Here is a 23,886-nt window from a genome sequence, read left to right on the forward strand (position 1 = left end):
GCAGCACAGAGCAGGGAGCAGCACAGAGCAGAGAGTAGCACGGAGCAGGGAACAGCAGAGCTGAGAACAGCACAGAGCAGGGAGCAGCACAGAGCAGAGGAACATCACAGAGCCGAGGAACAGCACAGAACAGAGGAATAGCACAGAGCAGGGAGCAGCACAGAGCCAAGGAACAGCACAGAGCAGGGGAACAGCACAGAGCAGGGAGCGGCACAGGGCAGGGAACGGCACAGAGCAGAGGAACGGCACAGAGCAGGAAACGGCACAGAGCTTGGGAGCGGCACAGAGTTTGGGGGCGGCACAGAGCTGGGAGCGGCACAGAGCAGGGAATAGCACAGAGCTGGGAGCCAAGAGCCCGGATCACGCCCTTCTTGCTGGCCCTTACTGGCCCTTACTGGCCACTGGCACTTACTGCTGACTGCTCGGGTCATGTGCCCGGGCTTTCGGAACAAGAAGAGCTGCCAGTTCTGACTCGTCCCCGTGTCCTGCACACAGCTGGCAACCAATGCTCACTGCATGGCTGGGAGCCGAGTTCCAGACCCTGCTGGGTCTTTGCCTGGGAACAGCCTCCTAACAAGGGAATTGTGCCATCTCTTTCTGCCGCCCTCGCCCCCCAACCCCAGCGCTAACGTTGCGGGAGGAATGAACGAATGAAGGAACGAGACCAGACAGGAGCCCTGGGACCCGGCACTCACCAAACCGCTTCCGGGTCCACCAGTGTGGCTCCTTGATGGCGGAGAACTTGACCTCAGGGTGCAGCCGCAGGCGGTCATAGAGGTCTGTGGTCCCGCACTTGGGCTGCCCTATGATGTAGAAGTGCGGCAGGCAGCGCAGGCGGAAGTGCTTCCCGTGCGCGTGCGCCAGGTGGCCCCAGAAGGCCTTGCGCAGAGCGTCGAAGGTGGAGCGGAAGCGCTTGGAGTAGAGCACGTAGGAGTTGGTGAGGTAGGGGTCGGTGGTGTTCCGCCCCGAGAACTCCTCGTACCAACAGGGGCTCTTACTGTTTGGAAGGAATTTGTTGGGGATGACTGAAAACATCTGCAAGGAAACAGAGGAGGAGAGACACAAAGGAGGGGAAAATGAGCAAAGACACAATCTAACCGCAATGGGAACATGCCCTAAGACTGACGACCGTGTTCAAATTTGAACTAATATTTGACAATGATTAACAAATAAAGCAAAACTTGGTAGACGGTCAATGACTGTGCTTTCCTCTCCCCCGCCGCTCTGCAAAACAAACAAACAAAAAAAAAAAAACTTGGAGCGAATAAAGATAAAAGTTTAATTAAAATCCATTCTACCATAATTTAGCTTTCTGACACTTACACAACACACACGCACACACGGTAATTAAGCAGAATCTTTTTACTAGTTGTATATTTAAATTGCCGTTAGAGATTAAAATGTAGAATAGAAGCAGAAAATCAAATTTAACGCAACTTTAAAATCCCAAATGATGGTGATCTGCAAAAGCAACTTTTAACTACCACGACCACATGTCAAGCAAGAAGTCCTGGAATGCAATAATGAGAGCCAGCGGCCCTTGAACATGCCTAGCCCAGCGTTCAGGACAGCAGATTCCCTTCCTGGCACTCCATAGCATAAGCAAACAGCACTCTCTCAGTGCATTCAAATCCATAAGGCTGTCAAATGATCCTTGCTACATCTAAGACATTTTTTAGTCATTTTCCTTCTGTGTTCCCAAAGATGGTGATAGAAAGAAAAGCACTGATTTCTAAAAATCAACCAATCAGTCAAGATTAGCACAAAGCTACTCACATGCAACTCCTGCTTCTTAAGGTCTTCTAAGTCTGGGAGCTGTCTGGTCGTGAACTCAATCCTAGTTGTGATGCTGTTGATAATTAACTTAATGCTTGGATAGTCCTTCATGTATGAAATATTATTTACAGAGGATTGGTGGTGATGCTCCTTTGTGTCACTTGGGTTTTCACTGTCCATCAAGCTGGGGTTGCTGGGGAAGCCTCCATAATGGAAAGGTGATGAGATCAGAAGCTCTTGGTGGGCCCCAGAAAGGATGTAAGAAGCCATTACCAAGGTCATTATTATCAGTCCAAAAACGAGGCTACATCGCTTCCCCTTTTTGAAGCGCAAAAACCCACCCCAGTTTTCGTTCCCTTCGGTCCTCACTTCGAGAACAGCAAGCAAGTTCATCTGCTTACTGTCCACACGAAACAGAATTTTGTTTTCTCCTTTGCACGTGGGGCACGCCTGGTGACTGTGATGGGGGCCCCCTTGGCAGTTGACCTGCTGCTTGTGTGCGCCGTCGGGTAACAGCTGTATGCAGCAATTAATGCAGTGCCTCATGGTAGTGCCAGTGCCCTGGGCTGCTGGCTTACCGAGCCATGGGTGGGCCCCCCAGGAGTCTGGATGTCTGCAAGTCGTGCTGGAAAACCTTAAGAATGCCTTGTGATTACAGAAGATGGATGGAAAGCACAAATACAAAAATAAGCAGACACCACAGCACTAGAGAAAGAGGATGCACATTCTTTGGTTCAGCTCCGAAAGAAAACAAAAGGAAGTGATGTCCCAGAGTCATGTTCTACAAGAGCCGCTGCAACCTCAGAGAAGGTCACAAGTTCGGGAGCAGCTCTGCCTGCCCTTCAGGTTTTTCCCATGGCACAAAAAAAGGTGGAAGAATTCTCACTGGGGAATGTGGAAACACACAGAAAATTAAAAGAAATCATGGTCTTCTCATTGATGGATGGATTGCCATGCCATCCACGGAGGCATCTGTGAAGATCTCCCCTTTTACATCCTGAGTACCTTTGGAATATTTCCTCTTTGTGGGGCGCAAACTTTAAAAAATGCCAGATTTCCTACACAGAAAGACAAGAAGCTTTATTACATTGTGTGGTAATAGCAATAACCCAAAGCTCATCCTCCCAGGAGAGACAGATGCTCACTCTCTTTTCCACCGCTAAGTCCAGCCAAGCCAGCCTGGTTCTAAGCAAGTCATAGAAAATCGCGAGGATGAAGGAAGAGGTTTCAGGTTCTTGCAGCTGGCTTTGGGGCTCAATTTCTGCCACCAAACATGGCCCCAATCCCAGCACCACCAGCGCCACATCCAACGTCTCACATTGTGCATAGTCCACATCTCCCCTAATCCCTCTGCCTTGATACTTCTCAGGTACAGGATCTCTGAATCCCAGGATGTTGTGATCATTCTCAGATTCATGCACAGTCAATGACTACAAATTTGAGGGATGGATTGAAATATCAGTGCTTTTCAGTCAATGAAAAATCTCAAGAATACTAAGGAGGGTGGTTAGAAAGGGAGCAGGCAGAGAAAATGTGTTTTTTCCCTCTCGCTGGCATCAGCAGTCTCTTTCTTAGAGTTAACGTTTATTATCAGATTAGGAAGCAAAAGTTAATGAAAATTTAGAAACAATGAAATGAGTCTCTCCTTCAGTAGAATGTATCATATTAAAAAACCACTTGACTTTAAGTTATTAAGCAATTAAATCCAATGTATAGGATTCCCTCGAGTGACACAGAGCTTCAGACCCTGACATAATTTTTCACTTTCATCATCTCGAGCAAGATATGATTCTTAAAAACCCATTAATAGAATCCTGTGGTTATAAAATATATTGTTGCCCAAATGACACTTCTTTGTAGATGTCGTAAAAAGAGCCATGGATAAGCATAAAAGGAGACCTACTTAGTTTCTAGCAGTGGTAGATCACCACTAATTGGCTGTGTGACCCTAAGCAAGCCACATAACCTCTCTGAGCTTTGGTTTCCTCAATAGTAAAATTAGGATAATAAGGACACCTTAACAGGTGCTAAATTAGCTACTACATGTAAACAGTTTGAATAATGCCTGCCACATATTTAGCATACCATAAAAGGTAGATAGCATTGATAATAATAGCATCATCAACTATTATGATGATGATTTTTCATTGTCAGTGGATGCCAAAAACATTTGAAATGGAATCAAACATGAGAGATCCTATACCACATGATTATTCTTTAGCAACTGAAAATTACCCAAGAGTGGTAGACTCATCTCCAGCTCTACACACGCCACCCCTCAAACAACCCTCACTGTCTCCATAGAGGCAGCATTAACTAACCGCGCATCAAGATCGCCATGTACTGGCTGAAGGATTAAACAATCAGAACTCAACAGAAGAAATGTTCATGCCCCTTGGACTGAAAACTTGATGTTTTCTCAAAATATGGTGGCCAAGAAATAGCCAAGCTGTGTTTCCCAAAACGTCTTCCTCCCACAAAATGTTCTGCTTGCCGTTGGTGAGTGTTCTGTGCTTAAATTATTTGGAGAAAATGTGGAATGGACAAAATTACACAGAATTCTTTACAGCTGAACTTTTCAGGGCCTTTGATATGCTAATAAGCCCTGTGAATCCGCAAGAGAGGAATATAATACACAAAGTTGGAAGTACATAATTGGCCAAGGAATCTCACTAGGGTATCAAGGAGCCAGTTTGAGAAAGGCTGGTCAGCAGAGGCTGAGACCTGAGTCCTGCAGAGGCGCTGGGGCGGGGATGCGGAAGGGGCCAGTTCTGGGAAGCCAGGCCAGACAACTCAGGCCCTACCCCCATCTCTTATCCCTGAGGGCAGCTGGAGGGACATGTCAGAAACCTCAAGGATCAACCTCTGCTTCAAACTTGCTCAACCACCCCTGACCCATCGCTTGCTACAAACAATTCTTCCAAACTAAAGAAACAAAAGGGCAAGATCCCCTACTTGGAAACTCCATCATTAAAGCCAAGAAAACATTTTTTCACATGTCCAAGACAGGGCCAAGCCGGGGTTAAAAATGAGACTCCAACCAGCAGCTCAGCGGGGAGGGAATTCGCACCCTCCTGTCTTTCTGCTGCAGAAAATCAAATTAGATTCTTTAAAAAGCAAACAAAACACGGACTTTGAAGCTCCAAGATAGGAATGTACATAATCTGGACCCAAACGAATGGGCAAAACATTCCTAAACAAGGGCAGGGGCAGCTCATTTCAAGCAAAGTAAAAACATGAGCAGCCGACAGTCTCAACAGAGAGGAGGGAAGATGGGGTGCCCGGACCGGGTCCACAGAGCATGTCTGCGGGGCAGCTGCCCCCACCAACCAGCCCGGCCTCTGCGAGTCCCGCTTCCTAAACAGAAAGACCTGAGGAGGCAATTCGAGATGCTGCAAGAGCCTTAGCAAAACACTCAGATACAGTGTTTTCTCAGCTCCTAGCATTCTTTCATTCATTCATTCATTCATTTGTTCAACAAATACCTTTTGAAGAACAGCTGAGTGTTGCGCATGTCCAGGTAGGGGGAGACCAAAAGCCAATACAAGATGAGGGATGTGATGTGGAAATAAGAGATGAGTATTTGGTCTCTATCCTCAGGTACTGGTACACAGGTGCTAAAATCCTTGGAATTTTTCTGAATGATGGGGTGAGAGAAGCACCTTTCGTCATTCATGACAAGCCCCTTTCAGCCATACCTGAGTGTATCCTGATGCGGTGACACTTTGCGGGCCAGGATAGCTCCAGGATGGAGGCTGGTCACCAGAAAGACCAAGCCTCAGTGAGCAGCTTTCAACAAAACCCCCAAACTCCGGGTAGGGAATAAGGGCTACAGATTAAGTCAATCACCAGTGGCTGATGATTTAACCAATCATGCCTTTGTAATGGAACCGCCATCAAAACCCTTAAACCACAGGGCTCAGGCAGCTTCCAGGTTGGTGGATCCTTCGAGGTGCTGGGAGGGTGGAGTGGAGGAAGAGGGCATGGAAGCTCCACACACCCTCCTCCACCATACCTCGCCCCCTGCGTCTCATCTGCTGGCTGTTTCTGCATTCTATGCTATAATAGACTGATGATGAGTCAAGCACTCTCCTGAGTTCTATGAGTCATTCTAGTGAATTACTGAACCTGAGGAGGTTGTGGGACACTCTTGCCTTTTTAGCCAATTTGGACAGATGTGCGGGTAACCTGGGGACCCAATACTTGGGACTGGCATCTGAAGTGGGGCAGTCTGGTGAGACCGAGCCCTCAAACCGGTAGAGTCTGAGGCTGCCTCTGGTAGGGGCAGACTTGAATTGAATGGTAAGATAATCAGTTAGGTTCTGGAGTTGGAGGATTTGATGGTGTTGGAAAATACCCCTGGGCTGCGGTGGGCGTGGGGGTGGGGGCCTCTCTGAGAAAAAAAACATAAAACTGTCTTACATTTACAAGTTTTTACCAAAATCGATAGCCACTGTATAGTATGTCAAATACTCAGTAAGATGGACAAGCAATCTGAAGACCAGGTGAGTCCCTTGTAAGTGAAGGCCCTAGAGCCTGGCGGCTTCCAGACAAGACCTCCCCTGACGGGCGCGAGTGGTGCAGGGCTGACCCAGAGAGGAGGCCTGTTCCCAAGTGGAGCTTCTGTCCCACCAGGGGTAGGGGCTGCAGGGCACAAGCTATAAAGAAGTCCCAAATGAATAAGATAATCACAGATGCTGCTAGATAAAGGCTATGCAGAAAAGAATAAAGAAAGGGGGGAGAGAGCAATACAACCATTGGAACAGGGTTTTGGAATTCTTTGTGCCGTCCTAGGGCTGGCCCATGCTTTGTTGTCAGGGCTGTCCTGCGCACGGTAGGATGCTTAGCAGCACCCTGGCCTCCACCCACTGGATGCCATAGCACCCCTTCCCCTGAGATGTCACAACCAAAAATGTCTCCAGGCATTGTCAATGCCCCCTGGGGTGCATAATCACCCCTGGGTTGGAGCTACCGCCTTAAAGAAGTGGGAGGGATGATACACAGGGTGACAGGGAAGACCTGATTTCAGAGGGGACGTTGGAGGAGAAACCTGAACAAGAAGGAAGCCAGTCACGTGGAGACCAGGGGAAGCAAAGGCCCCGTAGAGAGACGCCGTGGGGAGTCCCAGCCCATGAGGGCTACTGGCAGGGTAGGCCCTGGGGCACAGGCTGGTGGGGGTGGAAACCCGATGGGAGAGGAGGCAGGGACCAGGCTCTGTAGAGTCTTGAAGGCCAAAGTCAGGGGTGGGATTTGCTCGAGTGCAAGAAGGAAGGCATACTACATATTCTGTTTTTTGTTTTGAGATGGAATCTCACTCTGTGGCCCAGGCTGGAGTGTAGCAGCACGATCTTGGCTCACTGCAACCTCCGCCTCCTGAGTTCAAGCGATTCTCCTGTCTCAGCCTCCCGAGTACTGAGATTACAGGCATGCATCACTGCGCCCGGCTAATTTTTGCATTTTTAGTAGAGACAGAGTTTCACCATGTTGGCCAGGCTAGTCTCGAACTCTTGGCCTCAAGGGATCCAGCCCGCCTTGGCCTCCCAAAGTGCTGGGATTACAGGCATGAGGCACCACGCCTGGCCTCAAAAGAATTTTTACTATGTATAGTAAATATACATAGTAAAATATGTATAGAATAATTTACTATGTATAACTATTAAAGAACATAACTCAGGGAAGAAAAATCCAATTAATGGGGTGGTATTGAAAGGAAAATGGATTGCTGTTACGTTCTGTATCTGGCCTTTTCCATAGGCCACAAATTATCCCAAGAACAGTCATTCAGAAACCTAACACTCAAGTGGTTCTTCCTTCAGAAAGGAGTCATGTATGCCCCCTGCACTTCACCTGTCTGGAATGTCCACATTTGGTGCCGGTCGACTCAGACAAGACGGGGCCCTTGGCACTTCCGTTCATGTATTAAACCAAAGGATTCAGGTATACATTTCAGTGAGATTGCTTCCCACCTGGGCTCAATTCTGAGCCTGATGGCTGCAGACCATCACTGTGGGAACCTGGCACCAGGAGAGAAATCAGATAACGGGTCCCAAAATAGAAAGTGTTCAATTACCCAGCCCTTGCTTGGACACCCCCTATTAACCTATGCACCCAAGCATCATTAGCAAGCCATTTATAACAAAATTGTAATTGAGAGACCCAGAAATACCACTTTAGATTAAGTAATTGAATGCCCCCTCAGTGTAAGATCGATAAAGGGCATCCAATTTCACCCTAGGAAAAACTTATTAAATTATTGTAGCTATAAGCTGATATAGCAGAAGAAAGATGTATGAAACTTCAGAAGAAATCTGGATGGATTTAAACAAATAGCTTCATTTAGGTAGAACATTTACATTTGCCCTCTGGGGACAGAGAGGGAAAAAAATAGCTAATTACATTATTTTACTTTTATGTTTTAAGGAAGAAAAATTCAATGGGTCTTAATTAACCTTTACTAAAACACAAAGCCTTCTTCTGATTAGTATGTCTAACTGCTGACATTTCTCTCTAGGCTATATATATGGAAATATATTTTTTCAAGGAATATTCATCAACAAGTAGGAGAAGGAACATTTTTCACATGTAGCTCAAAGATAGAAGGTTGTTGCTGAGACTGAGAAGAAAGCCAACAAGACTGAAGAATTCTGTACAAATTATAAATCATCAGATTCAGTCTTCTATCTGGACTTTGACAGTTTTGATCACATCCCAGTCAATAAGCAGAATAAAGCCACACCACTCCATCAACATTCACTGGCCCATAGCACAGCGGAGAGGACACAGCAGTCACATGGATTAGAATTCCAAGTCCATGTCCACCCAGCGGCCTTGGACAAATCACTTAAGGTTTCTGGGCCTCTGTATTTTTCAAAAGAAGTCCCCGCTAGCAACAGATCACGTACAGCACTGGAGTTAAGAGCCCGAGTGCTGGAGCCAGGTTGCCCAGGTTTGATCTTGAACAAGATATTAAACGTCTCTTCTCCCCATTTCTTTGGATACGACTTAGGAATAATCACGGGACCTGTATCATGGCAGTGCTGTAAGCATTCAGTGAACTCATTCATGTAAGGTGCTTAAAAGAGTGTCTAGCCCGGCCGGGCGCGGTGGCTCATGCCTGTAATCCTAGCACTTTGGGAGTCTGAGGCGGGCAAATCACAAGGTCAGGAGTTCGACACCAGCCTGACCAACATGATGAAACCCAATCTCTACTAAAAATAAAAAATTTGCCAGGATTGGTGGCGCACACCTGTAATCCACACTACTCAGGAGGCTGAGACAGCAGAATCATTTGAATCCAGGAGGCAGAGGTTGCAGTGAGCCAAGATGGCACCACTGCACTCCAGCTTGGGCAACAGATCAAGAGTCTGCCAAAAAAAAAGAGTCTCTGGCCCATAGTCAGTGCTCAATAAATGTTAGCTGGTATTACAGATGCACAGTCCTGGCCCACAGTGGGAATTTGATAGTCATTTATTACTCTTTACCACAGATTGCATTATTGGTCTCAATTTTTTCTTCTTCCCATGTTCACATTCTTTGCCACTTTGGAGGGCCTTCAGCTACAGGAGTGACGTATTTCTCCACCCTTCGGTTTGAGTTGGGTGGCTCACTTTGGCCAGCAGAATGAGGCAGAAGTGGGCTTAAAGCTGGCACGTGCCAGGCCCTAAGACATGTCCTGTGTACTCATTTGTCCTCTTGCACACTTGCTTGGCCAGGAGGAGGGGGAGACAGGTGGAGCAGGGCCACCTGGCTGAGCCCACCCAGGGCAGCCAATACCCGCTGGATCCCAGCCAATTCCTAAAGACACCAGAGACATAATAAAGGGTTGATTTTTCTTTTCTTTTTTTTTTTTTTCAAGACAGAGTCTCACTCTGTTGCTCAGGCTGGAGCGCAGTGGTGTGATCTCTACTCACTGCAACCTCTGCCTCCCAGAGGTTGGCTACCACCAGCAGCAGATATGCCAATGTAATGATGGAAACTCAGAGGGGAGGCTGGGCGCAGTGGCTCACACCTGTCATCCCAGCACTAGACAGGCGGATGACTCAAGCCCAGGGTCATCTAGACCAGCTTTGGCAACATGGCAAAACCCTGTCTCCACCAAAAATACAAAAATTAGCTGGGTGTGGTGGTGCACACCTGTAGTCCCAGCTACTTGGAAGTCTGAGGTGGGAGGATTGCTTGAGCCTGGGGAGGTTGAGGCTACAGTGAGTCGTGATCACACCACTGCACTCCAGCATGTGCAACAGAGTGAGACCCTCTCTCAAAAACAAACAAACAAACAAGAAACTCGGAAGGGAGCTGTTCCTGAATCAAGACACAATGGCTGAAACATCAGAAAATAACACACCAGGTTATTTTCTGACAAAATGTGTTTATGACAACCACAGCTGTTTTGTTTTAGTTATCCACTGCCCCACACTCCCCCACCTCCTGATGAAGAGGACTTCCTCCTTGCCTCTTTTCAGTTACTAATTTCTTCCTTGCTTCCTTCCTCTCCCTGAGCAAGCCCTTCCTGTAATCTGATCCTTATGGTTTCCTTGCCAGATTTCATCCTTCCTGATGACTGGGACACATCACCCGTGCTTTGTCTAAAACAGGTATTCTCAAACCACAACCTGAGGGATCTTCCTGGCTGGCCCAAAATCTGTGCATACGAAACCCAGGCAGTTTTTTAAGCTTATTTTTAAAGCACACTTGACTCTCTGTTAAGTTCGTCATCAACACTGGTTTTGGTTAATCACAACTACCTTACATGCATACAACGTACATTCAATGCTATTATTTTAGTCCATAAGCCATATCCATAATAAACAGGCATTTCCCCAAGATCAGATCTCTACAATATGCAGCCAGCGCCTCCCCTGCGTCCTGAGCTCACTGATTCTCAACTTGGTAGAAAGATGGGATGTAGGAAAAATGGTTTCCAAGCAGTCAAAAATAAGACATTATGCCAGGCTTGGGAGTTGGGCAGACCTGCATTTCAACCCGAATCAAGTCTGTAACTGCTCTATGATCTCAGGCAACGAATTTAACCATTCTGTGACTAGGTTTCCTCATCTGTAAAATGGGAATAAAATGATCTCAGTCTCCTACTGTGGATGTGAGGAAGAAATGAGGTCACATACACAAAATGCTTAACCCAGAGTCTAGTACCCCGCACACCGTGGAAGGATGAGCCATCCCAAAACATGCCAAATTGATATGTTGATTATTTTGAGTGGAAAACATTGGAGAAATTATAGTTTCAGAAAGGGCCAGCTGACCTGTCTCTTCCTGCATACTCCAAGCCATAGACTCCTCTGGGAGGAGTACCCTTCCCCTGCCAGGCCAAGAAAATGGCCCTCCTCAGCACAGCCTGGGAACTGGGGGCTGCAATGGCCCAGGATAAATACACTTCACAAAGTAACCCTTCTCTTCCACTGCCGTTACACATCCCATATATCTCCCAAAGACTCCCCTAGAAATGTATATTACTCCACCAGGTCCCTTCTGTTCCGTCTCTTCTGAAATTGATTGTTCTTTGTCTAAAAGGTCTAAAAACATCTTGCTTTGGCCACTCCTTCAAACTTCACTCTCTCGTGAAGATTCCTAGGTTTGTGTAAAACTAACAAAGTGTGTTTGCTTCCCTTTTGTTTGTCTGCCTGGTGTCAAGTTGGCTTCTAGATGCAGTTCAGGAGCCCGCGTAAGAGCTCACGAGGAGGGGGTTGGAGGTGATCTCTGGCTCCCCTGCCTGTCGGTAAATGACCCGGATTCCTTGCATTATTACTGGAGAGACCCTTGGGTCCTCACTCCAGGGTTACTTGCTTTCAGTGTGCATATATTATAATTCCAGACACCGGTGTCCAATTTTCCTGTCTGCCACTTATCTGAGGTGATGCCCTGGAAAAGGCAGGTGGCCACACAGATGCAGGAAGTAACACCCAAGTTCTACAGTAGAACAAGGTACTAAAAAGCTGAGCTGGCCAGGATCATTCGGGCACCCCTGTCACCAGGGCCCGTAGCTCTGGCGAGCCTGGCACAGCTGTGGGGAAAATTCTGGAAAAGCTCACCCTCCTCCAAATGACCATGCCCATCCAGAACTTGTTTCAGTGCTCCACAGCAAGGGCCAACTTTCCAGAAACGCACCCATCCCCAAAGATCCGGGGTAAACCAGCCACTGCTGTACAGATGGGAAATGCAAGACAGTGAAGCTCCTGGGATCCCTGAGGATCTACTGCAGTCATTCACAGTAAGAAACACCCGGAACCCCTCAACAATGATGGTGGGTACACTCAGACCCAGGGCAAAACCTAGGTGGGCTCCAGCAAATCATCAACTTGCCAGTACAAACCTGCGGGTACCTGCATCCAGCCTGCCTTTTATAGAGGAGAAACCAAGGCCAGTGTGGTCTGTACTTCCCCAAGGACATGCAGCCCATTATAGAAAGATGGGTCAAGAGGCCTCAGGAGCCTGACACTCAGTCTTCCACCATCCCTCAAGAGGGAGCCCATCCTAACCTCTACCCCACCACCCAGGCCTGGCCTCAGACAGTCCAGCGGCTTCTCCAGGCCCTTGGTGCCCTTCCCCCTTCCAATCTTTTGAGGAATCCCTTCCGAGAAAACAGATTTGCAGTCTCACCCAGAAACACAGGACAGGAAGGTGAGGGAAGCATCCCAGAAGGCAGCTGATGGGATGAAACTCCCCTACCTCCTTCAATCTCCTTTGAACGCCTTGTTGGCCTGGGGCATTGAGTCTTAACCTGTCTCAATTCAGACTCTATTCATCACTCAGGCTTGTCTCCTGCAGCCGGGAAAGTGTGCTAGGAGACGGGTACAGCTCCAGGACAGAAACAAGGGATGGGGGAACGGAGATGTGTAGAGGCTGGCCTGGTGCCAAGTGTGGGGACAGGGGAAAGAAGGACAGAAAGAAAGGCGGGCAGGGGCAGGGGAGGAAGGAGAGGCGGGGCTGTCCCTTGTCAGTTACCTTTGCAGCTGAGACAATGGACAGGAATGGAACTGGCCCCATGCACAGGAGGCAGGCCCCGGTGCGCAGCCCCCAACTCCTATTTTGTCCCCGCACATCAAAGAAGCCTGGGCTGTGTGCAGTTGGACACGCTACGGCCCAGGCCCGTACGACCGGACACTCCGCGGCCCAGGCCTGTACGACCGGACATGCTGCGGCCCAGGCCTGTACGACTGGACACACTTTGACCCAGGCCTGTACGACCGGACACTCCGCGGCCCAGGCCTGTACGACTGGACACACTTTGACCCAGGCCTGCCTGTACGACCGGACACGCTGCGGCCCAGGCCTGTACGACCGGACACACTTTGACCCAGGCCTGCCTGTACGACCGGACACGCTGCGGCCCAGGCCCGTACGACCAGACACATTGCGGCCCAGGCCCGTACGACCGGACACTCTGAGGCCCAGGCCTGTACGACCGGACACACTTTGACCCAGGCCTGCCTGTACGACCGTACACGCTGCGGCCCAGGTGGTGGCTTCCATGATAATTTGCATTTTAAAACTTCAGAGCAGCAAAGGAGGGACCTTCCCAGCAAGGCAGGGAGCTACTTGGTGTCCTGATCACTAACCTGGCTGGTCACCCTGAGCATCACTTCATCTCTCAGGGCCTCTGTTTCTCCGTATGTAAGATATGGATTTGGGACTACCCCTTTTGGCCATAACACTCATGGATGTATGATCTGAAGTTAATTTCTCCTTAATAAAAACTCATTATCTTCATCTGTTATGTCTTTCAGGGCTGCTCAGAGGCCAGTGATTTTGCAGTGAGCGTCGACTAGCCGGCACAGCGCTTGCTTTATTAGCCAGATAATTAATCCAAAAGAGACACAGGGTTTTCTCCAGATTAGTGGCCCACGCACTTTTGCACCTCTTTTATTTAAACACCTACTATATGCAGGGCTTGCATTTGCTGGGGCTCCAAAGACAAAGACAGCAGCGTGTCCAGTCGTACAGGCCTGGGCTGCAGCGTGTCCGTTCGTACAGACAAATAAATGAACAGCCTGGGTCCTCTGGGAACATCCCATCTAACGCCAGAACAAAGACTCCAGAGGCTCCAGAAAAATGCCCACATTCGGGACTGTATATCCCATTTCAAGGACAGCCGTGAAGCCCACCCAGCCCCAGAGAATCTGCAGAAGAACTAGCTCTGCTCCAGGAAGCCAAACGAGCGTGGTAACAACAGCAGTGATTCAGTGAACCAGGGCCTCTGGCCGTGGCAGGCAGGAGGGAGAATGGGGTCTTTTTCCTATTCTGTGATAGCTTGCTCTCTAATAGGGTAATCAGCTCCAGCTCCCTTGTGCAACCACCCGAGATATGGGCCAAACACAGCAGATGTCCCAGTCTCTCTGAAATGCACAAAATAATCAGGTTTTCTCAGCAAAGGGGCAGGGTGGACCAGAGACTTCAAATATGTTCATGCTGCAGTTCTCCCCCAATGATTTCAATGTGCACAAAAGACTCTAAAGGTCTTTGTGACACAATAATTTTTTCTGAAACCAAGTGCAGAGAAAAACTATTTCAGAGTGCTCATTTTATTATTTCCAGTAGTAAATCACACCAGTGTAGGGACTAGATTTTCTCATGCTTGTATATCTACTGACTCCGGTTTTCCAATAAGGCAGAGGCCACTCAAGAGGAGCTTACAGGGTGTGCCGAGAAGCGTGTCTACCAAAATGGCTCTAGGGAACAAAGCGAGGACAGTCATATAGCTGCAAAGCATTTCAGCAGCACACGGAGTCAGTTTAGGGTTGGCGGCAAAAGAAGAAGGAAATGCCTGATAGTCCAGTGTCTGCCACTTGCAGAGGATCATGCTAGGTCCCTTCTTGAAGGCACTCTCTGAGGTCAGCACTGAGATTCCCCGAGTCATGTATGGGAAACTGAGGCACAGCAGGGTTAAACACATAACCCTGAGTCACAGGACTCACCAGTGGTGGGGCCAAAATCCAACCGCTGGTCTGTGTGGCTGCAAAGCCTGTGACCTTTCTCCTGTAGCAGGCGAACGAAGCTGTTATTGGCAGCTGTAGGGGAACCTGCTCAGAACTCAAGGCTCATAGTGGAGCACGGTCAGCCATCACTCAGCCCACTGGCCACCCGTCTCCCTTGTAAGGAGGCGAGGCTGGACTACAAGATCCATAAAAGGCCAGGGTCAGTAGTGCTCAGTCCTGAATAGCACAGAGTAAGTGCTCAATAAATACTTTTAAATTAAAGAGTCAGGGAACAAGCTCCAGAAAGCATGGCAAATATCCAGCAAATATCCAGAACAGAGTTCTTATCGCTGAGTCACAACAACAGTGACACCAGCTAACATGTGTCGAGGGCTTCCTTGTGTCCAGATACCAGGCTGGGGTTGATATGGATTATTCTATTTAAATGTCATAATCTAAGAGGACAGTACAATTACTACTTACATTTTACAGGTGGGGAAACTGTGGCCCAGAGAATGTAATGCTATACACTTCCTCCCCCAAATGACTTACAGAATACAGGACAGCGAGCTGGCCTAGGGATGAACTGGAGACCCAAGGCCTGGGCTGAACACCGGCCACACGGTTTAAGCAGCCACATGACAGTAGGCAAACCCCTTCACCATTTAGATCCTCATTCTCTTCATCTCAAAGTCAATGTGGAAGGCTCAGCATTGTTCATGGGTGCAGTGATCTCAGGAGCCCAGGATGTTTAATACGTGTTATAATTATTCTTTTTGCACGTTTTTGGGGCTCAAACACCTGCAACATCAAACCTTAATTACCAGGAAAAAGTGACCCATTTTCAGAATAGGGGTCATTCTGGCTGTGGTGTATTTAGACTACAAAGATGAGTGGTACATTCTAGTTGCTGTTCAACAATTTTTCCTTGACACAAATAGAGAAACGAATGAAAAGAAGCAGCCCAGAGTATAATGCACAGAGACTATAGATTAAGGACAGAAGGAGCAGGGTGACTCTGTCCACCCTCAGGTCCCCAGAGTCCCCTTGCCCACTTTGACCTGACTTCACGAAGAGCGAAAAGGCTGCAGGACAGTGGAAGATGCCCAGCCCAGATGTCCTTCAGGACGGGCAGAGGAGAAAGGTCTCGCATGGACACATAGCTCACACGTTCAAAACCAACTGCAAATCATGATTCTGCAGATGCACGATGCACCCTAGAATGAATCCATTACAGGCGGCGCGATTGAAAGGGGAGCAGCTGCACACTCCCCACCAGATGGCCTTGCTGATCCGGGTAGTTCTAAACATTGTTTTATTTCCAAAGATGAGCAAAATAAGAATCTGGTTAACCCCTCAATGAGAAGAACGGCCTGAAAACCCTTCACCGGAATTTCTTTCTTTCTGATGGAAAGACCGAGCAACCCAAATAAATGACGGGGTCCTCTGGAGGATTTTAGAGCCAGGCGAGTGGAGTTTCTCCAGGGGGCCACCTGAAGTCAGCTGACATTCATTGTCCGCCCCCAGACGGACCCAGCCCTTACTAAGCCTGCCAAGAGGTGAGGAGAACAGCTCCAGTACCAACCCAGCTTGGCTGTAGGGACCTCAGGAGTGCGCAGAGGTATGCCAGCCCCCATGCAGTGTATGCACAGGTGTGCCAGCCCCCATGCGGTGTGTGCACAGGTGTGCCGGCACCCATGCAGTGTGTGCACAGGTGTTCCAACCCTCCCCCCGTGTGTGCCGGTCCTCCCCAGGAGTGTATGATGTGCCAGCCCCGCCCCCAGGAGTGTGCAGAAGTGTACCTCCCCCAGGAGTGAGTGTGCAGAGGTGTGTCTGCCCCCCCAGAAACGTGTTGTGCCAGGATCCTCCAGGAATGTGCAAAGGTGTGTCCCCCCCGAGTGTGCGAAGGTGTGCCAGGCCCCCCAGGGGTGTGTGGAGGTGTGCCAACCCCACCAGGGGTGTGTGGAGGTATGCCAGCCCCACCAGGGGTGTGTGGAGGTGTGCCAGCCCCACCAGGAGTGTGCAGAGGTGTGCCAGCCCCCCAGGGGTGTGTGGAGGTGTGCCAGGCCCCCAGGGATGTGTGGAGTTGTGCCAGACCCCCAGGGGTATGTGGAGGTGTGCCAACCCCACCAGGAGTGTGCAAAGGTCTGCTTCGCCCAGGGGCATGTGGGCATGTGGAGGTGTGCCAGCCCCTCTACCTCCAGTGTGCAGAGGTTAGCCAGGAGCTGTATGAAGCTGTAAGACAAACTGAAGCTTCCATGTTTAAAATATTTGAAATTTCAAACATTGAAAACATTGTTTTCAAATGAAGTTATATCCACGTATATTACTAACTGACACAAAATTTGCAGAGATCCAGCTTGCCTTGCTGGCTGCAAGCTGTCGGGGCCAGCCTGGGAAACCCCAGGGAGCTCTCACTGTCTTTCACCTTTGAATACGAAGAGGAAAGTTTGAGAAGCACTGGTGTAGGGAGAAAGGGAAAGGAACCAGGATGAGCTGCTGTTTTATGGCAGGCATCAAGCTGGGAACCTGCTTCCTCTCATCTCTTTCTGACTTTTAGACAACTCTAAAGGTAGGTGTAATCGCCCCATTGTGCAGATAAGAAAACGGTGGCTCTGGGTGGGGTGACGTGGCTTGCCCTAAATCACACTGTAAGTAAATGGCAGAACTGGATTTAAACACAAGCTGAAGCCCAAACTGCCTCTCACTTCATGGAGGATGGGACATGCACATTCACATTCACTCTCTGATATGGTTTGACTGTGTCCCTACCTAAATCTCAACTTGAATTGTAGCTCCCAGAATTCCCACGTGCTGTGGGAGGGACCCAGGAGGAGGTAATTGACTCACGGGGGCGGTTTTTCCCGTGCTATTCTCGTGATAGTAAATAAGCACGAGATCTGATGGGTTTATCGGGGGTTTCCGCTTTTGCTTCTGTCTCATTTTCTCTTGCCGCGGCCATGTAAGAAGTGCCTTTTGCCTCCCACCATGATTCTGGGGCCTCCCCAGCCAGGTGGAACTGTAAGTCTAATTAAACCCCTTATTCTTCCCAGTCTTGGGCACGTCTTTATCAGCAGCGTGAAAACGGACTAATACACTCCCCACACAGTTTCCCATTGTTGATTGTGGGTAGCATTTGGGGGGCTATGCTTTCTGTTTACACATTCCATCTTGCTTCCAATTTTACTTACATAGAGCAAGCATCACTTTTGTAACTACAAAGATAATAAAGAAGAAATAATAAATGTTGCACAAAAAATGGTGTGGCAAATAGAAAACGGACTGGTCCTAGGCCTCCAGGACGTGAGTTCACGTCCAGTAAGACACGTCTCTGAGCCTCAGTTTCTTCATCTGTTAACAATGCATGCACTCCTTGCCTCCCTCGTCAGATCAGGTGAAATAGGGAATTGAAATGAGGCCATAGGACCACATAAGGCAAGGCAGAGGTGGGCTAAAGACTTTGCGCAAAGCACCAGTGGGAAGCTCTGTCCAAGCTGCACTGTGTCCCCTCCTTTCTCAAGCTATCTTTGAATTAATAACATCTTTCCTCCAGACATACTATAAATCATCAAAAAAAAAAAACCCTTCTATTACCATTCAACTCCAAATGACAGGCCTGGGAGTGCAGCCGGGAAGGACATTTTCCCTTGTCTTCTCTGCCACTGCAATGGAAAACCCCAAGCAGACCACAGAATTCCCTGGAGTGGGCATGCATCTTTACACACACGTACAGACCAAAGGAACTCCAGCTCCAAGAGCAAAAGGGACAATGTGACCCCAGAGGATGCTGTTTTATGAATGTTCACCAATGCACAAAGAGCGTTTGACAGAGGCAGCCTAGGATCTCATCCCATACAGCTGCTGGGCACATAGGAACGGGCACATACCCTTGTGGAAAGAGAAACATGGCGGGGAAGAGAGATGAAAAGCCAAAACCCAGAGGCAGGTAAACATCCACACATGCCATCTGGTTTGTATCAACCCCTTACCGGCTGTGTGCCCTCGGGCAAACTGCTTTGCACTTCGGTGCCTCCCTTCGCTGATCTGTAGCAGGGAGATTAACGGCAGTACCGACCCCATGGACAGGTGTGGAGATTAGATGGGAAAATCCCCACAAAAATATGCCCATAGTGCCTGCCAACTCCAACTGCTCAACAAACGGCAACCACCACCACCAGCAGCCTCATTTCTTTTTCTTTCCTCCCTCCCGTTTCTGCAAACAGGATCTCAGCTCAACAGTAAGGACTTCGGCCTGGTGTATAAAGACCCAGCCGAGCCGGAATCAGTGGCCGAATACTTTTAAAAAGGATGAAGGGAGCCCGAGGCTCTGACAGTGAAGTGGCTGGCCCTAAATCACACTGCAAGTAAGAGGCAGAGCTGGACTTAAACGCAAGCTGAAGCCCTCTCACCTCACGGAGGATGGCGACATGTACTTTCACATTCACTCATCAAGCAGTTTCCCATTTTCAAGAGTTGGGGGGCTTGGCTAAAGCTGCATGCAGACCAGCAATGTCTGAACAAAACTGCTTTGGAGAGGCTGGGAGAGAGCCCTTCTCCACCCTGATGTGGCCATGAAAACGCTGGTCCCACCAAGACACCAGGAGGCAAAGAGAGAGAGATCCAGACAAGAAACTAATTAAAAAATGGTCATTTCAGGCTGGGCGCAGTGGCTCATGCCTGTAATCCCAGCACTTTAGGAGGCCAAGGCGGGTGGATCACCTGAGATCAGCAGTTTGAGACCAGCCTGACCAACATGGTGAAACCCCATCTCTACTAAAAATACAAAAATTAGCCGGGCATGGTGGCAGGCACCTGTAATCCCAGCTACTCGGGAGGCCGAGGCAGGAGAATCGCTTGAACTCGGGAGGTGGAGGTTGCAGTGAGCTGAGATCGCACCACTGCACTCCAGCCTGGGGGACAGAGCGACACTCCATCTCAAAAAAAAAAGGTCATTTCAGACCCTCCTTCTCCTTGTCAACTTCCTCTAGCTTTTTAGATAACAGACCTAGTTTCTGATAACTCCACTCAGATCTAGAATCTAGATTTCCAACCTCTGTAAAATAGGTCAAACAAGTATTTATTTATAGACCTATCACCCAAGACACTGAACTTGGATATGCCCAGTCTATCAAAAAGGAATCTTTTTCTTTTCTCTTTTCCATTAGAGACAACCTAAAAGTGTTGATGGGGCATGGCTTGAAAAAAAAAATCTCACTAAGTTTCAGTATTCAGAACTGGAAAAGTGAACTTTCAATAAATATTATAACAAAGGCATGTTCCCCCAGAATACCCACGTCTCTCCGGAGCACAGCGAAGAACTTGCTTAAACCGCCGCTGTCTTGCTCATCCTGTCAAGAAACAGGGGCAGCTGCCAGCTCTGGAAGGAAAGCCTTCTTTTGCAGAGAGGTAGAGTAGAGAGGGGAAGGGAGAAGTGAGAGGCAGCGATACAGCGTATGAATCAGACAGCTGAGCTTCCAGCGTTGTTTTGTGTCCTCAGTGCTATGTAAACATGATAATAAAAAAAACTTGTTCAAAAAATAATAAGTGGATCTTGGCTGAGGCACAGTCATCTCCCACAGAGCAAATGATCTATGGTATGAGAAATTAGTAACCTCTCTGAATTAATCGCAGAAGAGCGGAATCTTTCTCATAAAGATCTGGAAAGCATTCAGGCCTCATTATGAAGTCCAGGACTTTTTTGCAGATAGCAGATTTCCTCCTGGGCTAAAATGAAATCTCAAAAAAAAAAAATAGACTTACGAAAAGTCATTGTAGCTGACTGGTTCAAGCTGACTGGTACAATCAAGAACTGCTCTGGTTTCTGTTTCAGAAAAATAAATATTTGATCAAAGCACACAGTTTTTCAGACCTGAAGTCATTTCAGAATAAGTAAGAATTTCGCTTGATGCAATCAAAGTGCCTGTGTGATGGCCTCCCCATCCCCAAGGCCTTCCCCATCCTTGCAAAGGTACAGCAGTGGCCACGGAGCAGAACGCAAGCCCGACTGGGAGTCCATGGGGATTCAGGGTGCGCAGCGTAGGCACAGCCCTGGCGTTGTGGGGCTTGCAGCCCAGGAGACACCACGAGATCATGAAACAACCATACCCACTCCGTGACTTTGGGCGGGTCCCCCAACCCCTGAGCCCCTCTTCGTTGCTGGGCTGTACCTGGGAACATTAAATCCCCCTTGCAGCACTGCATCCCCCCAACCCCACCCCCGAGCCCCCACTCCTGCTGGCTGCCTTTATCTCGCTGTCTCTGTGTGTCCATCTCTGCCTCTCCCAGCCTCCTTAGCCAGATCCCATTTTCCCCAACACCACTGGCCCTGCTAGATGCATTCACTCTTGCTCACCCTTCAGATCTCAGGCAAGGACCCCTTCCCTGAAACCCCAGACCACACTGGCCCTGCCCTGATCCTCCAACCCTTCCCACTTCCGTTTTTTGTGTGCTTGTCTGACTAGCATCTGCCTTAACCAGCTGACAGTCTTATCAGCTCTATGAAGGCAAAAGGGTCTCTTCTTTTGTTCACTTTTACAAAAAAAGTCCTGAAGAAAATTATAAAGGTAGGCAGGCAACACACATAAAAACATAGCCCAGTCATAAAGAGAGAATGCCCAATACATGTTGGGGGCGGGGGTTGAATTTAAAATTTGGGCTGAGCGCGGTGGCTCTTGCCTGTAATTCCAACATGTTGGGAGGCTGAGGTGGGAGGATGGCTTGAGCCCAGGAGTTCAAGACCAGCCTGGGCAACATGGCAAAACCCCATCTCTACAAAAAATTTAAAAATTAGCCAGGCATAGTGGTGGTGCCTATAGTCCCAGCTACTTGGGAGGCTGAGATCGGGGGATCTCTTGAACCAGGAGATCCAGGCTGCAGTGAGCCATGATCATGCCACTTGCACTGCAGCCTGGGTGACAGAGCAAGACCATATCTCAAAAAGAAGAAAAAAGTAAATAAGTAATAAAACTTGGTAGGTTTTACAATTCTGCCTCTAGGCTTAGTCTCTCTATGTCACTGAAAACCTGTTTCTCCATGACTTTCAGGCAAATTGTTGTCACCCAACCCTGCTGTGGGACTGCTGGGGGTTGGCCCCAGGCTTCACTGGCCCTGGGGTTCCCGACACCCACAGAGAGCTACTCCCTGCCCCTCCCCCCTCAGTCCTGCTGGGAGCAAACACAAGGGTGATTCTGCGGGCCCCATTACGGCATCTCATTCCCACCAACCTCAAGAGCCCCTTCCTGCCTCTTCCAAATTAGCTTTCACCCTTAACAAAACATGCCAAAATGATATGTCTCAGTAAATTATATGATTCTTACCTGTGGCCAGAAGTCTTGTTTTTTCCGTTTTGTTTTGTTTTGACCCATTCTCAGTTTCGTATAACCCTTTCAGGCAAATTTCCGCACCCAGAAGATATAATTTTTCAGCACATGCTGCAAAATCCCAGGTACTGAGCTCAGGACAAAAGAAGGGGAAAAAAAATCCCTCCTCCCTTTTGGATCATTTTCACTCCTTTCCCGTAAAGGAAACTTGGAAACGTTTCAAAAGCATCGAGTATTCGGAATCAACTAAAAACCCGAATTCTTCTGTCTTTTTGTCTTTTTTTCTTATTTGGTCCCCTCAGTCACTTTTTCCCCTCTTCTACCCTTCAGAAAAGACAAAATACCAGTTACCTGTCTAATTAAATGAGTGCCTCCATTTAATCCATTTGAGAGATTCACTGGGTTTTATGGGAGGACCAGATTTAGGGGTTTAAAAAATTATTCATCAAGTTACAGAGTGTTGGGCTAGGAGAGCTTGGAGTGTCGACCAGCTAGGGGAAGGGGGAGGAGGCTGAAATGGAAAGAAAGAGACGGATGTTTCTCAAACTTCTTTAGTTAACACACCGCGAGTCTGGGACTCGAACCCAGGGCTGTCTCTCTCCACCACCGCCAAGACGTGTCCTGTCACTGCTTCTGCATCTATTTCTGGGACTGACCCACACCTCCTCTTACGTAACTGGCTGGGGGAAAGGAAAAAAAAAACGAGTTTACACGGTCACAAAGCAATTTGCAATTATCTTCTTTCTAAATATTCATAAGCTGGGATTATTTTCCCCTTTGGATGACAACACAGTCGATGACATCGCTGCAAAGTCTTTGGTTGACTTAGTTTTTCTGAGGTTTTCACACCCAAAACCTTGAGCAAAAATGAAGGATGATGAACAAATCCCAAAGGTGCTTTTCCTTAGAAATGGCCAAAAGCGTTCACCTTACAATTTAAGCAAGAGGTGGAACCTTTCATCTTAGGATGGGGGCACCCCCACCTGGGCTGCCATGCACCTCCCTCCTGGGGAGGTGGGCTCCAGCCCAGCCACAGCTCATTTCCTGGGCTGCGTCTCCCTGTTCCCCTGAGCAACCAAGCCCAACCCAGCCACAGCTTTCTGAGACAAAGCCAGCACTTTTGGTGACAGCACATGCCTTGGGCTTAGCCTCCTCCTTTTGTCCCATTCTTCCTACCCCCACTAGGACCTGAGCCACCCCCAAGGCGCTCTGCAGCTGGGGCAGAGGGGCCATTTGCACATTCCAGAGTAACTGGCTGCACTTGGCACTGTGCCGGGCATGCAGCCCCATCTGAGTGACAAGACAATCGCACCCCAGACTCCATATCCTGCACTTAGCGCTGTGAACACCAGGACTTCTGCAAGGGGCAGACTTCCAAACTCCCTTAAAACTCTCTTTGGGGATCACAAAGAAGAGATTAGGAACATTTTTCAGAGCATGAAGCCCAGATATTTATCATCCATGGATATTTTCTGGCCAGTGATCACATTCACATCATTCATGGAAATCTCTGGCATCTACTGCACTTATTCAGACCAATTTGCTCAGTAATCAGTGCAGGCGCACTTCTGTCCTGCTTCCTAAGACGTGCAATCCAGTTGGGCGTGGAAGCCGCTAGAGCAGAAGCTCAGATCCAAACTGAGGCACTTGAGAGATCACACTGTCGGAACCTCTCATCTCCCAGATAAGGACCAGGAGCAGGCCATCTGCCCCAAACCAAGGCTGACTTTCAAGTCTCATAAACAGGGAAGTTGGAGACTTCTTCTGCATGTTGGGCAATTAAGCTTATAACTGGAAGTCTGCGCCCTCAACTACTTTCAGAAACAGATTTAGAAACAGACGGTTTTTGTTTTTTTGGTTTT

At 48.5% G+C, this 23,886-nt stretch overlaps 1 protein-coding gene across 3 annotated transcripts in view; it reads right to left on the bottom strand.

Annotated features, from left to right (window-relative positions):
* Positions 1 to 23,886, bottom strand: part of CHST15 (carbohydrate sulfotransferase 15) — an 85,741-nt gene that overhangs the window by 35,786 nt on the left and 26,069 nt on the right. For all 3 annotated transcript variants that reach the window (XM_004050240.5, XM_055352285.2, XM_004050241.5), the window contains exons 2-3: positions 1,777 to 2,834; positions 696 to 1,035 (exon numbers count right to left, since the gene is read on the bottom strand). In XM_004050240.5, the coding sequence (XP_004050288.1) occupies positions 696 to 1,035; positions 1,777 to 2,322 (886 nt within the window). In that variant the 5' untranslated portion in view covers positions 2,323 to 2,834. The remainder of the gene's footprint in view (positions 1 to 695; positions 1,036 to 1,776; positions 2,835 to 23,886) is intronic.

Source organism: Gorilla gorilla, chromosome 8 (assembly GCF_029281585.2).
Source record: "Gorilla gorilla gorilla isolate KB3781 chromosome 8, NHGRI_mGorGor1-v2.1_pri, whole genome shotgun sequence".
NCBI lineage: Eukaryota > Metazoa > Chordata > Mammalia > Primates > Hominidae > Gorilla > Gorilla gorilla.